Source organism: Ornithorhynchus anatinus, chromosome 5 (genome assembly GCF_004115215.2).
Source record: "Ornithorhynchus anatinus isolate Pmale09 chromosome 5, mOrnAna1.pri.v4, whole genome shotgun sequence".
Lineage (NCBI taxonomy): Eukaryota > Metazoa > Chordata > Mammalia > Monotremata > Ornithorhynchidae > Ornithorhynchus > Ornithorhynchus anatinus.
The window spans coordinates 5,316,441-5,330,271 of NC_041732.1; the positions used below are offsets into that span (position 1 = coordinate 5,316,441).

Here is a 13,831-nt window from a genome sequence, read left to right on the forward strand (position 1 = left end):
GTGGCGGAGCCGGGATTAGAACCCAGATCCTTCTGTCTCCCAGGCCTGTGATCTTTCCACTAGGCCTTTCCTATCCTTTCTTCCTCCCCTCTCTCCTTTGATCCTCCTCTTGCCCCCTCTTTCCCGGATGCCCTATCTGATTCCTCCTCTCCCTCCTCCCACCCCGTCCTCCATCCTGTCCCTTCAGCCGTCTCTTCCTCCTCCTTGCCCTCCTCGTCCTCCTTGTCCTCTTGTCCAGGCCTCAGGTGGCAGGGGCAGAGCTCTGCCTATGGTCCCAAGGAAGTAGCAGTGGTTTCTGGAAGACTGGAGGTAGGGTATATGGGGAGAGGAGCCATGCTCTCCCTGGGCTCCGGTTATCCTGAACATCTAAGTCGGTAGCCGGTTTGGCCCGGTCTGGCGGCCGGGGGTGGCATCTCGAAACCGGGCGGGTAACAGGGTTGGGGGCGGAGGGGCTCCTCCCTGGGATGGGAGGGAGTTCCCCCCTCAGGGGGCCTGGGCACCTCATTCCTGGGGAATGTGCCCAAGGTCCCAGTGGCTATAAGGCAGCAGGGTGGGAGGCGAGCGAGGAAGACGGGGGTGAGCAGCAGGGCTCTTTCTGGGGAGCCAAGACCCCATCCCTGCCCCTTGTGGGAAGATCCACCAAGACCCCAACTCCCCCTGTCCCTGTTCAGCCCCCTCCACCAGCCTTTCTCGGGCTTGCCCTCCTCTCTGGGGGACCGGGCTCTGCTCCACCTCCTGCTCTTTCTTCTGGGATATCTTCTGGGCAGGATTCCCAGCTTCCCTCCTTACTGAGCCCCCCCCACCGCACCCCTAGCTTGCTCTGGTCCCCGCAAGCCTCCTTTCCCCCCAAACGAGGGTACAGAACCAGAGCCTAGGGGTCCCCCGGAGGGGCCAGCGAGATTCAGACCATCTGCGCTTCCCCTCTGCAGAGCTTGGACCACCATGGCCGGGGCGCTGACTGTGGCCGCTTGGCTACTGACCACAGCGATGATCCTGATTAGCACAGGTAGAGGTGGAGGTTGTGTGGAGGGTGTGTGGGTATGTGCCTGTGGGGGTCTGTGTGTATGTCTGTGGGAGGAACTGTGGGTCTGGGTGTGGGTGTGAGATTCTGCATACGAGAGTGTGTGTGTGTCTGTGTGTATCAGGGTGTGAATGCTTGCCTCGGTAGTTCTGGCTTTGTATGTGTGTGTTTGTATCTCAGTATGTGTGCTTTAGTTTTCTCTATGTGGGTTCTGGTTGTGTAAGTGTCTTTTTCTGCGTATTCACTCATTCATTCAGTCGTATTTATTGAGCTCTTACTCTGTGCAAAGCACTGTACTAAGCGCCTGGGAGAGTACGATAAAACAACAGTTACGTTCCCTGCCCATATCGTGTCCAGCTGTTTGTATAAGTGTTTGTGCACATCTCTGTCCCTTACAAACAAACTTGCATGCAGACCTGCCCAGCCTGGGCTGGGCCCCAGGAAATGTTAATAATGGTGGTATTCGTTAAATGCTTACTATGTGCCAGGCACTGTACTAAGCGCCAGGGTGGATACAAGCAAATCAAATTGGACTCAGTCAATGTGTTTCTGTGGTGTTCGCAGTCTCAATCCCCATTTTCCAGGTGAGGTAACTGAGGCACAGAGAAGTGAAGCGACTTGCTCAGGGTCACAGAGCAGACAAGTGGCGGAGACGGAATGAGAACCCATGACCTTCTGACTTCTAGGCCCATGCTCTACCCCCTACGCCATGCTGAAGATAGGGAGTCACGGGTGGGCAGGGAGGTCTGAACCCACCCGTTTTGAGGTCTTTATTAGGCATGTGCAGCAGGACACAAGGATAATTCATTCAATAGTATTTATTGAGCGCTTACTATGTGCAGAGCACTGTACTAAGCGCTTGGAATGAACAAGTCGGCAACAGATAGAGACAGTCCCTGCCGTTTGATGGGCTTACGGTCTAATCGGGGGAGACGGACAGACGAGAACGATGGCAATAAATAGAGTTAAGGGGAAGAACATCTCGTAAAAACAATGGCAACTAAATAGAATCGAGGCGATGTACAATTCGTTAACAAAATAAATAGGGTAATGGAAATATATACAGTTGAGCGGACGAGTACAGTGCTGAGGGGATGGGAAAGGAGAGGTGGAGGAGCAGAGGGAAAAGGGGAAAAAGAGGGTTTAGCTGCGGAGAGGTAAAGGGGGGGTGGCAGAGGGAGTAAAGGGAGAAGAGAAGCTCAGTCTGGGAAGGCCTCTTGGAAGAGGTGAGTTTTAAGGATAAACCACACACACACACACACACATGCGCACGCACAACCCTACCCCCAGAGTCAGGTTGGGTCCAGGCAAAGGTCCAGCCTAAAGAGCACCAGGGGTTAGGCCGGGCCGGTTGCCGCACTTGTCATGGCTCGTCCGGGGCCTGGTCCGGTCCAGTGTGGATGAGATGGGCAGGTCTCAGCCTAACGCTACGCCCCGCTCGCCGCGACCCCTGCCCCTCCCCTGCCTGCTCTGCCCTCTGCTGACCCCAATCCTCTCGGGCTCCGTTCCCCCTCCTTGCACCGCCATGTCCTGCCTCCTTCGCCCGCCGTCCTCCGGTCCCCACCCCAGCACCCGATCCCCCTTTCCTCTCTGTCTCGCTCTCCCAGAGGCGGAGGAGGGAACCCGCATCGTCAACGGGACGGAGTGTCCTCGCCACTCGCAGCCGTGGCAGGCGGCGCTTTTCTTGGGCCAGAGGCTCTACTGTGGGGCTGTCCTGGTGCACAGGCAGTGGCTGCTGACCGCCGCCCACTGCCGGAAGCCGTGAGTGACCCATGGCAGATGGGGGAGGGGAGGACCACCGGTCCATGGATGAATGGGTGGATGGATGGGCGGATGGATGGAAGGATGGATGGCTCACGGTGTCGGTGGTGGGATGGGCTGGTCTGCTGGGGGAGAATCGGGAGGGATGTGATAAGAGGGGTGGCCTGGGTGATTTGGGGGCATCGGTGGAGGGGAGTCTGTGAAGATTTTGAGGGTAACCGGACTGGCAAGTGGTTGAAGACAGCAGGGGCAAACCTAAGATTTATAATTTTTTGTGAGGCGTCTCCACACAGTTCTTCCTGGGTATTGGGAAGATTGGTCCATGATGGAGTTGGGAGGCTGTCGGGGGGCTGGCTTGGAGAGAGTTTGGGGATGACCAGATTTCCGTGGGGGGGATGATTTGAAGATGGCGGGAGGAATCGGGGATTGATAAATTTGTTGGGGGGGTTCTCCTCTTAGTTCGTCCAGGGTGTGGCAGGAGGTGCTGAACGGGGGTGAGGGGAAGTTTGAACGTGAGCAGACGGGTAAGGTTAAGGAGGAGGTTTGAAGATGTCTGGGGTCTGGGGGGTGGGGGGTGTCCCCGCAGTTCGTACTTGGTGCGGCTGGGCCGCCACAGCCTCCAGGGCGTGGAGCTGACAACACAGCTGCGCAAGGGGATTCTCTCCTTCCCCCACCCCAAATACTCTCACCCCAAGCACGACAACGATCTCATGCTGATCAAACTGGGGCAGCCGGTCCAGCCGACGGCCAGCGTGAAGCCCATCAGCCTCTCCTCCTGCTGCCCTCGGGCCGGAGCCCGCTGCCTCGTCTCCGGCTGGGGCACCACCAGCAGCCCTCAAGGTTGGGGGTGGAGACCGAGGCTGCGGGGGACTGGGGTGGGGAAGGAGGGCCCAAAAGGGACGGCGGCATTGGGCACCGGGGCAACGTTGGTCTGGATCTAGCGCCAGGTCGCGGACCCGGAGAATGGGTGGAGTGGGACCGTAAGCTCTTTGAGGGCAGGACCGTCGCTTTCACTTCTTTGATACCGTCCCCTTAATGGGAGCAGTACATTGCTCCGGACTCTGGCCTGGGAGTCAGAAGGACCTGAGTTTTAATCCCGGCTCTGCCACTTGTCTGCTGTGTGGCCTTGGGCAAGTCATTTTATTTCTCTGTGCCTCAGTCACCTCAGCTTTAAGATGGGGATTAAGAGAGCTAGTCCCTTGTGGGACAGGGACTGTGTCCAACCGATTAGCTTGCATCTACCCCAGTGCTTGATACAGGACCCAGCACATAGTAAGCGCTTAAGAAATACCACAAATATTATTATTATTGAGACACTCAATAAATGCAGATGATCTTGAGCAGAGAGGTTATGTTTCTCTGTCTCTACCCTGTTTGTCCCTCTGCCTCTCCCTATATTTCATCTTTCTCATTCTGTCTCTGTGTCCTGCCTCTGAAATAATAATACTATAATAATACTAATAATAGTTAAGCGCTTACTATATGTCAAGCACTATATGAGAAGCAGCGTGGCTCAGTGGAAAGAGCACGGGCTTTGGAGTCAGGGCTCATGAGTTCGAATCCCAGCTCTGCCACTCGTCGGCTGTGTGACTGTGGGTGAGTCACTTAACTTCTCTGTGCCTCAGTTCCCTCATCTGTAAAATGGGGATTAAGACTGTGAGCCCCACGTGGGACGACCTGATTCCCCTATGTCTACCCCAGCGCTTAGAACAGTGCTCGGCACATAGTAAGCGCTTAACAAAATACCAACACTGGGATGAGAAGCAGCATGGCCCAGTGGATAGAGCACAGGCTTGGGAATCAGAAGGGCCTGGGTTCTCATCCTGGTTCTACCACTTGTCTGCTGTGTAACCTTGGGCAAGTCACTTCACTTCTCTGTGCCTCAGTTATCTTGTCCATAAAATGAGGATTAAGACTGTGAGTCCCATGTGGGACATGACTGTGTCCAACCTGATTAGCTTATATCTAACCCAGAGTTTAGTACAAGGCCTGGCACATGGTAAGCTCTTAACAAATACCATAAAAAAAGATAAAATAATCTAGTCAGACACAGTCCTTATCTCACGTGGTGTTTCCAGCCTAAGTGGCTGGGGAACGGGCATTGAATCCCCTCTTTACAATCAATAAGTCAATAAGTGGTATTTACTGAGTGCTTATTGTGTGCAGAACACTGTATTAAGTGCTTGAGAGAGCATAATATAACAAAATTGTCAGTCATGTTCCCTGCCTGCAAGGAGTTTACAGTCTAGAGGAGGAGACACACATTAATATAAATGACTAAATTATGGATACGTACATAAATGTTGTGGGGCTGAGGAAACAGATGAGGAAACTGAGGCACAGAGAAATTAAGTGACTTTCCCAACATCACACAGTAGGCAAGTGGTGGAGCGGGCCTAGAACACAGGTCCCCTGATGTCTGGGCCCTGGCTCGTCCAAATTGGCCACACTGCTTCCTGTCTGTCTGTCTCTCTCTGTGTCCCTGCCTCTGTCAGTCTCTGCCTTTTTATCCCTGGGTCTGCTTCCGTCTCGTCTCCGTCAGTCAATCGTATTTACTGAGCGTTTACTATGTGCAGAGCACTCTACTAAGCGCTTGGGAGAGTACAGTATAACAGTATATCAGACCCATTTCCTGCCCTCCACGAGCTGTGTTTGTCCGTCTCTGCCTCCATCTCTGTCCCGGCCCAAGCGCGTCTCTGAGACTCCCCATACTCCATCCCATTGCAGTCAATTATCCGAAGGCCCTGCAGTGCGTGAACCTCACGATCCTGTCCGAGCAGGCCTGTCAGGCTGCCTACCCGGGGGAGATCACGGACAGCATGCTCTGCGCTGGCGACCGAGCTGGCAAAGACTCGTGCCAGGTGAGTGGGAAGCCCGGCCGACTGGGCTCGGCGAACTCAAGCATGGTGGGGTTGGCCTCCTCCCTGCGAGGCGGGTGTTGGGGAGAGAGGAGGGGGGACTTCTGAGGTTCAGACCCGGGGTGGAGGGGAGACGGGGGTGGAGTGGTGGTTGGAGCAGGGCTCAGACACCCCCTGGGTAGAGGAAGGAAGTTTCTGAGACTCAGGCCCGGCTGTCTCTCTGTCTCTCTCCCCGTCGTAGGGTGACTCGGGGGGACCCCTGGTCTGTGACGGGACCCTGCAGGGGCTGGTGTCCTGGGGAGACGTTCCTTGCGCCCAGCCCAACCACCCTGGCGTCTATACCAAACTCTGCCTTTTCACCAAATGGATCCAGGATACAATCAAATCTCACTGACCGCCCACATCCATCTCTCTGCACTGCACTCTGGGGCGGTCCAGACCCGGAGTCCCTACCCGGGCCCAAGCATCCTGCATCCCAGTTCCTGGCTCTCTCACTACGCCTGGTTCCCTCCAGAGGGTCGACCACTGTCTCCCCCAAAGCAATCCCCTATCCCCTGTTCCCCCCATCGTCCGCTGAGGTCACCCCCTCCAGCCACCCCTTTTTTGAGCATCAGAGAGCAGCAGAGCCATCTAGTGGATTGGTCTAGGCCGGGGAAATGAGGCACCTGGGTTCCTCAGTCTCCCCAGGCTGAAATGGAGTCCACTTCTCAGTCAATCGACCAATGATATTTATTGAATTCTTATTGTACTAAGAATTTGGGAGAGCGCCATAGACCTGGTGAACACCATCCCTCCAGTCGAGGAGCTTCCGCCCAGGAAAGATTTTCCAACAGTCGGCACTTCCCAGGTCTCTGAGCCCCTCGCAGTATAGACCCTTACGGGAAATAAGGCCGATTTGGCCAAGAGAGCTGGGAGGTGGGGTGGTAATGGTGCTCCTCGCTTCTGCCTACCACCGGCTCTGGTGGTTCCTGGCACAGGTTTAATTTAATCAACAAAATCAAAGATAGCCCCCACCCTTCCCCCAAACATCGCTTGAGAAAGTTCTGTTATTTATATTTTATAAAAATTTTAAATTCCAGAGAGGAAAACATTTCTGCGTTAAAAAATAAATAGTTGACGTAGACAGTCTTATAAGGTTTTGTTTCTCTTATGAACCAAAAAGCGCAAGGTGAGTTCATCAGAAATATAGTAAAAGAAGGCAGGTCAGCAGAAAAGATCAATACCAATAATCTTAGATTAAAAATCCCAAATGGATGGGTTTTTTGGGTTTTTTTAGCTTTTGGAAACAGAAAAGGGTTTAATTATATCAGAAAATGATATTTCCTCCCAAACGGGTCAATGCACATGCATCAAAAATTTATAATACCCATACAATGATGTGGGATATCAAAATACATTAAAAATTCCTGCAGAGACTGCCATGTTTGGAAATGCCAATGGAAAATGATCTGCCTTCAGCTTAGGATAAATCTCGCGATGACAGGCTTTTCCCTTTCTGATATAGTAAGATGAAGGTCATAAAGGAGGGCTCAGGGACCCGATAAAAACAAACCAGTCCAATCCCAGATGGGTTTCCTGCGATCCTTAAAATGACAAACGAGGGTGAGGAGAATCCTGACGGAGGGCTTACAATCACAAACCAGGGAGAGCCCATTCGAAGCTCAGACCTAATCAGAAAGAAAGCTCAGAGACAAGTTTCTGCATAATAATAATAATAACTGTAGCATTTGTTAAGCACTTACTACGCACCAGGCACTGTACTAAACTCTGGGGTGGATACTCTTAAATTGGGATGGACACAGTCTCTGTCCCATATGGAGCTCACAGTCTTGAGTCCCTTTTTACAGATGAAGTAACTGAGGCACAGAGAAGTGAAATGACTTGCCTAAGGCCACAGAGCAGGCAAGTGGCAGAGCTGGGATTAGAACCCACAATCTTAATAATGATAATTGTGGTATTAAGCACTTACTATGTGCCAAGCACTGTATTAAGCTCTGAAGTGGATCCAAGCAAATCAGGTTGGACACAGTCCCCGTCCCACTTTGCAGATGAGGTGACTGAGGCTCAGAGAAGTAACCCGTCTTGCCGAAGCTCACACAGCTGACAAGTGGTGGAGCCGGGATTAGAACCCATGACCTTCTGACTCCCAGGCCCGTGTCTCTCCACTACACCATGCTGCTTCTTAGCAGCTCATCCTCTGCATCCTCTTTGCCTGTGGTGGGTGGAGGGCTCTCTCCCTCTGTCTCTCCATCTCTCCCCATCTCTCCCTGAACCTTTTTCCATCTCTGTCTCTGGATCTCCACATCAGGCACTGTTACTCTTATCCCTGGCCCTCAGATAGCTTGGTTCTGAGAGGGTCGAAGAGGGGAAGAAGTCTCTCTCTTTTGCCTCTCACGGTCTCTTTGGTCCTTTTCCATCTCTCTGTCTCCCCACAACCCTGGCCGCGACCTGCCCGGTGACCAGTGACGTCACGCCAACGTCGCTGTCTGATTGGTTAGCTCCCAAGCCCGGTGTGTTAAATGGCCCCTGAAGCAGGTAAAAAACGGGGCACACTTTCCCTCTTCCCTGCTTAGTCCTAGAAATTGGTATTTTGGGGGGGATATTTTGGTTTTGCTTTGGGTTTTTTTGTGGGGGGCAGCAGAAGCAGCGTGGCTTAGTGGAAAGAGCTCGGGTTTGGGAGTCAGAGGGCATGGGTTCTAATCCCGGCTCTGCCGCCTATCAGCTGTGTGACCTTGGGCAAATCACTTAACTGCTCTGTGCCTCAGTTACCTCATCTGCAAAATGGGGATGAAGACTGTGAGCCCCACGTGGGAACCTGATTACCTTCTATCTATCCCAGCGCTTAGAACCGTGCTTGGCACAGAGTAAGCGCTTAATAAATACCAACGTTATTATTATTATTATTATTATTAATAACCTGTGCAACAGAGCGAACTGACCAAGCAGCGATGTTTTAATAATAAGAATAATAATTGCGGTATTTGTTAAGCACTTACTATGTGCCAGGCACTGTACTAAGCACTGGGTTGGATACAAGCAGATTGGGTTGGATGCAGTCCCTGTCTCACGTGGGGCTCATACTCTTAATCCCCATTTTACCGATGAGGGAACTGAGGCACAGAGAAGTGAAGTGATTTGCCCAAGGTCACACAACAGGCAAGTGGTGAAGCCGGGATTAGAACTCATGACCTTCTGACCCCAGGCCTGGGCTCTATCCACTAGGCCATGCTGCTTCATGTTTTGCGACACACCACTTTTGTGCTGCTACAATTTCTGTGTAAACAAATGTCAAAAAGTTCCCAAGCTCGCCAGAACCAGACAAAGCTGCCGGGTTTTCCAAGTCTCCTTGTTTGCACGAACACCCCAAGGTCACGATTCGCGCCATTCAATCAATCAGGAGTTTTTACTGAGCGTCCTCTACTCTGTGCAGTACACAGTACCTAGCGGCTCGCTATTCCCTGAGGCAGGGTTTCCATGCACATTTTCATTTGCGTTTTTTAAAACCTCCCTGGGGGCGGAGAGGGACACCCCTTTTTTTCTGGGGATCCAGGGCCCAGGTCCCTGACCCCGTCCGCCTCCTTCCCTCTCTGTTCTGCCTTTATTCTTCCCTGGTCCTGGCACATCCTTCCCTTTTCATTCAATCGCATTTATTTAGCGCTATGTTCCCTTCCCCTCCCCTGTCTGTTCTCCCCATCTCCGTTCTGCCTCGTCTCTCTTTCTCTCCCGGGGGCAGCTTTGGCACCTCTACTTCCTTCCCGGAGCTCCAACCTGAGAGGCCAAGGAAAACCCCGGGTGGGTGCAGGGAGGGAAAGAGTCAGACCCAAAGGAGGCCAAGAGGAACAGAGGCTGGAGCTGGAGCAAGAAGAAAAGATGGAGAGAGATAAGGAGTTGCTCACCTTTCCAGCTCCCCAAACCACCACCAACCCAGGTCCCTGATAACCGAGGTCCCGGCTCAAATTCACTCAATCAGTGGTGTTTAATAATTATAATAATATTAATAATAATAATAGTGGTATTCATTAAGTGTATACTATGTGCCAGGCACTGTACTAATAGCTGGGGTGGATACAAGCAAATCGGGTTAGACATATCCCTGTCCCACCTGGGGCTCACACTCTTATATATTTTATAGATGAGGTAATGAGGCATAGAGAAGTGAAGCAAATTGCCCAAGGTCACACAGCACACAAGTGGCAGAATCGAATTAGAACCCACGATCTTCTGACTCCTAGGCTTGTGCTCTACCCACTAAGCATGCTGCTTCTCCCATGCTATTTAGAAAGCCCTTAATAGCGTGCAGATCACTGTACTAAGCACTTGAGAGGGTACAGTACTAGCTGGTAGTCATGATCCAGGCCTACGGGAAGGTTATAGTCTAGTGGGTGGGACAGACATGAAAATAAATGATGGATGGGGAAGCCACAGAATATAAGGACATGGATATGTGTTGGGGGTCCTGGGGGGGGGGGGCGAGCACATACAGTGCTTGAAGGGTATAGACCCAAGTGTATATGAGATATAGATAGGAGAGGGGGTAGAGGAAATGGAGGGGGCTTAGTTGGGAAAGGCCTCTGGGAGGAGATATGACTTTAATAAGATTTTGAAAGTAGGGAGAGTGATCTTCTGTTGGATATGAACCAAACAGAAACTCCCTACTATTGGCTTTAAAGCACTTAATCGCCTTGCTCCCCGCCACCTCATCTCACCTCGCTGATTTCTTACTACACCTCAGCCTGCACATTTTGCTCCTCTAATGCCAATCTGTTCACTGTACCTCCATCTTGTCAATCTCACCGCTGATCTCTCGCCCACATCCTGCCTCTGGCCTAGAACTCCCTCCACCTTTATTTCCAACAGATCATCACTCGCCCCACCTTCAAAGCCTTATTAAAATGACATCTTCTCCAAGAGGCCTTTCCTGACTAAGTCCTCATTTCCCCTACTCCCTCCCTCTTCTGCATCACCCTTGGACTTGGATTCGCACCCTTTATTCACCCCAACTTCAGCCCCACAGCACTTATGCTGATATCCATAACTTATTTTAAAGTCTGTCTCCCCATCAAGATTGTAAGCTCCTTGTGAGCAGGCAAGATATCGATATCTAACAACACTGTCGTATTGTTAAAAAAAATGGTATTTATCAAGCGCTTACTATGTGCCAGACATTGTTCTAAGCAATGGGGTAGATACAATCTAATCAGATTGCACACAGTCCCTTTACCACATGGGGTGCACAGTTTTAATCCCTATTTTGAAAATAAGGTAACTGAGGCTCAGGGAAGTTAAGTGACTTGTCCAAAGCCACACAGCGAACAAGAGGTGGAGCTGGGACTAGAACTCAGGTCCTTCTGACTCCAAGGCCGGAGCTTTACCCACTAGGCCACGCTACTTCTCAAGCGCTCTCCCAACCGTTTAAATCAGGGTTCTGCAAACAGTAAGCACTTGATAAATATGATTGATGGGCTGATTGACATGAAGGGGGAAGGAGTTCCAGGCCAGAAGGAAGAGATGAGCAAGGGGTCAGCAGGGAGAGAGAGGAGCTCCAGGTATGGCGAGTAGGTTAGGGTCAGAAGAGCAAAGTGTGATGGCTAGGTTGTAGTTGGAAATCAGCAGGGTAAGATAGGAGGGGTAGAGCCGATCGAGTGCTCTCAAGCCTATGGTAAAGCCTTTCTGTTGGATGCAGAGCTGGATGGACAAACACTGGAGATTTTTGAGGAGTGGGAAGATGTGGACTGAACTTTTTTTTAGAAAAATGATCTGGGCGGCAAAACGCAGTATGGACTGGAGAGGGGAGAGACAGCAGGCGGGGAGGTCAGCGAGGACGCAGCCCAAGGCGGGATAGAATAATTGCTTGGATCGGCGAAGTAGCAGTTTGGATGAAGAGGAGAGGGTAGGTTACAGCGATACCGTGAAGGCAGAACAGAGAGGATTCGGTGACAGATTAAATATGTGCGCTGAATGAAAGGGATGAGTGGAGAACAAAGCCAAGGTTACGGGCTTGGGAGCCAGGGAGGACGGTAGTGTTATCTGCAGTGAGGACTCGCCCAGGCTCAGTTGTCCCGGGGACCAGCCTGCCTGCCTCCTGTGCCACCCCCAGCAAACCCCTTCCCCTGCTGGTTGCCACCACCTACCAGCTTGGCCCCTTGTCCCCCACATTAGCCCCAGCACAGTTCTGGGTTGAAGGCCAGACACACACACCCCCATACACACAAACACACACGGTACCCCCAAGGTCCAGCCCCCTGGTCCACGGTGATATCTCTCCCCTCCCCCTCCGCCCAGGGTACTGGGTCCCACCCTGCCGGAGACGCTGCGTAACCGGGGGGGCAAGTGTCCCAGCCCCAATAAACATGTCACCGCAGAGCCGGATTATTACGCCAGTTGTTACGGCGGTAATTACCTCCCCTCCCTTCGTCCCTCCCCGCTGCCAGGAACCAGATAGGCAGGGGCCCCGCCTCTGCCCCATGTGCCCTGGGATGGCCACAGTCCGGCCCGCAGACACCGACCTGAGTTGACCTGTCCTCCCGACCCGGCAGAGCCGGGGCACCTGAAACTCTGGCTGAAGAGTCACGCCTGGCCTCCGGCTTCCGGACATCTCCGAACGGATGACCGAGTTCTTCCAGCTCTGGGGAGGAGCGTCGTATCCCCAGGGTGCAGACTAGGACACGAGTGGACACTCAGAGTCCCGCGTTCCCACGACGTGACCTACTGAAGAGAGCCCGGGCCTGGGATTCAGAGGATCTGGGTTCTAGTTCCGGCTCCACCACTTGCCTGCTGGGTGACCTTGGACAAGTCACATCACTTCTCTGGGCCTCAGCTTCCTCATCTGTTAAATAATAATAATGGTACTTGTTAAGTGCTTACGTATGTGTCAATCACTGTTCTAAGCACTGGGATAGATACAAGTAAATCAGGTTGGACACATCCCTGTCTCAAATGGGGCTCACATTCTTAATCTCCGTTTTACAGAATAAGGTAACTGAGGCCCAGAGAAGTGAAGTGACTTGCCCAAAGTCACACAGCAGACACAGGGCGGAGCCGGGATTAGAACCCAGGTACTCCCGAGTCCCAAGCCCGTGCTCTATCCACTAAGCCACGCTCCTTCCCAGCACGGCTTTAAATGGGGATTGAAGCTCTGTTTTCCCTCCTCCTTAGACTGTGAGCCCCAACAGTGTGGCTTATTGGATAGACCTTAGGCCTGGGAGTTTGAAAGGCCTGGGTTCTAATCCTGGCTCCTCCACTTGTTTGCTGGGTAACTTTGGGCAAGCCACTTCAATTCTCTGGGCTTCAGTTACCTCATCTGTAAAATGGGGATTAAGAGTGTGAACCCCATGTGGTAGAGGGACTGTGTCCAATCTGATTAACTTGTACCTTCCCCGGTGCTTTGAACGGTGCTTGGCATATAGTAAGCGCTTAACAAAAACCACAATTGTTATTAATCATTATTATTATGTGGGTCAGGGACTACATCTGACCAGATGGTCTCCTATCTACCACAGTGCTTGACAGATAGCGAGCGCTTAACAAATACCACAATTCTGAATCATTATGCAAAGAAAATATCAGAAAGTCATCCCTTTTCCCGTAGTGTCTCCACTGCCCCATCACCCCTCAGAAGCCAGTAGGAAAAAAATATGTCAGTTGGCACAAACTCCTTTATTTATCATCTGATCTTGGGCTCGACTGGGCTGGGCCTCTGAATTTCTGCCTTTGTCTTCCTAAGCAGCTTCATCGGCCACCCCTGGAGCTTACGCCTTCACTCATCTCCACAAGTCACGTTCACGTGTCCATTCAATTGTACATTCAGTTATTACTCAGGTATTTCATCCCGGCCTATTCTTTCTACTCCCTCCCTCCTACCCTTCCGCTCTGTCACTTCCCCATCTGTAATTTTTTCCAGTGTCTGTCTCCCCCACAAGACTTTCCCCCTGGAGGGCAGGAATCGAGTTACCAACTTTATTGTCCCCTCCCAAGCGCTAGTTGATGTTCAATAAAACCACTGATTGATAGTCTGATTCTTCTTGTTCTATCTGGGCTCCCTCTCTTTGCCAGCACTTAGAACAATGCTTGGCACGAAGTAAGCCCTTAACAAATACCATCATTATTAATTGTGTTTCGGTCTCCCCCTTTGGAGTACAAGCTCCCGGTGAACAGCGTACTGCCCGTTGGCCTCCATTTTGCTTTCCCAAGA

At 51.9% G+C, this 13,831-nt stretch overlaps 1 protein-coding gene across 1 annotated transcript; it reads left to right on the forward strand.

The window, feature by feature from the left end:
- Positions 1-942: 942 nt before the first annotated feature.
- Positions 943-6,780, forward strand: KLK5 (kallikrein related peptidase 5). Its single transcript, XM_029066112.2, has 5 exons — positions 943-1,006; positions 2,629-2,782; positions 3,369-3,622; positions 5,510-5,643; positions 5,882-6,780. The coding sequence occupies exons 1-5, from the start codon at positions 943-945 to the stop codon at positions 6,032-6,034; spliced, it is 759 nt and encodes a 252-aa protein (XP_028921945.1). The 3' UTR covers positions 6,035-6,780.
- The last annotated feature ends 7,051 nt before the right edge of the window (positions 6,781-13,831 follow it).

Coding starts and splice junctions, on each gene's coding strand:
- KLK5 (XM_029066112.2), top strand. CDS start 943: ATGGCCGGGGCGCTGACTGTGGCCGCTTGGCTACTGACCACAGCGATG. Junction 2,783..3,368: donor GCCGCCCACTGCCGGAAGCC/GTGAGTGACCCA, acceptor GTGTCCCCGCAG/TTCGTACTTGGTGCGGCTGG. Junction 3,623..5,509: donor CACCACCAGCAGCCCTCAAG/GTTGGGGGTGGA, acceptor ATCCCATTGCAG/TCAATTATCCGAAGGCCCTG.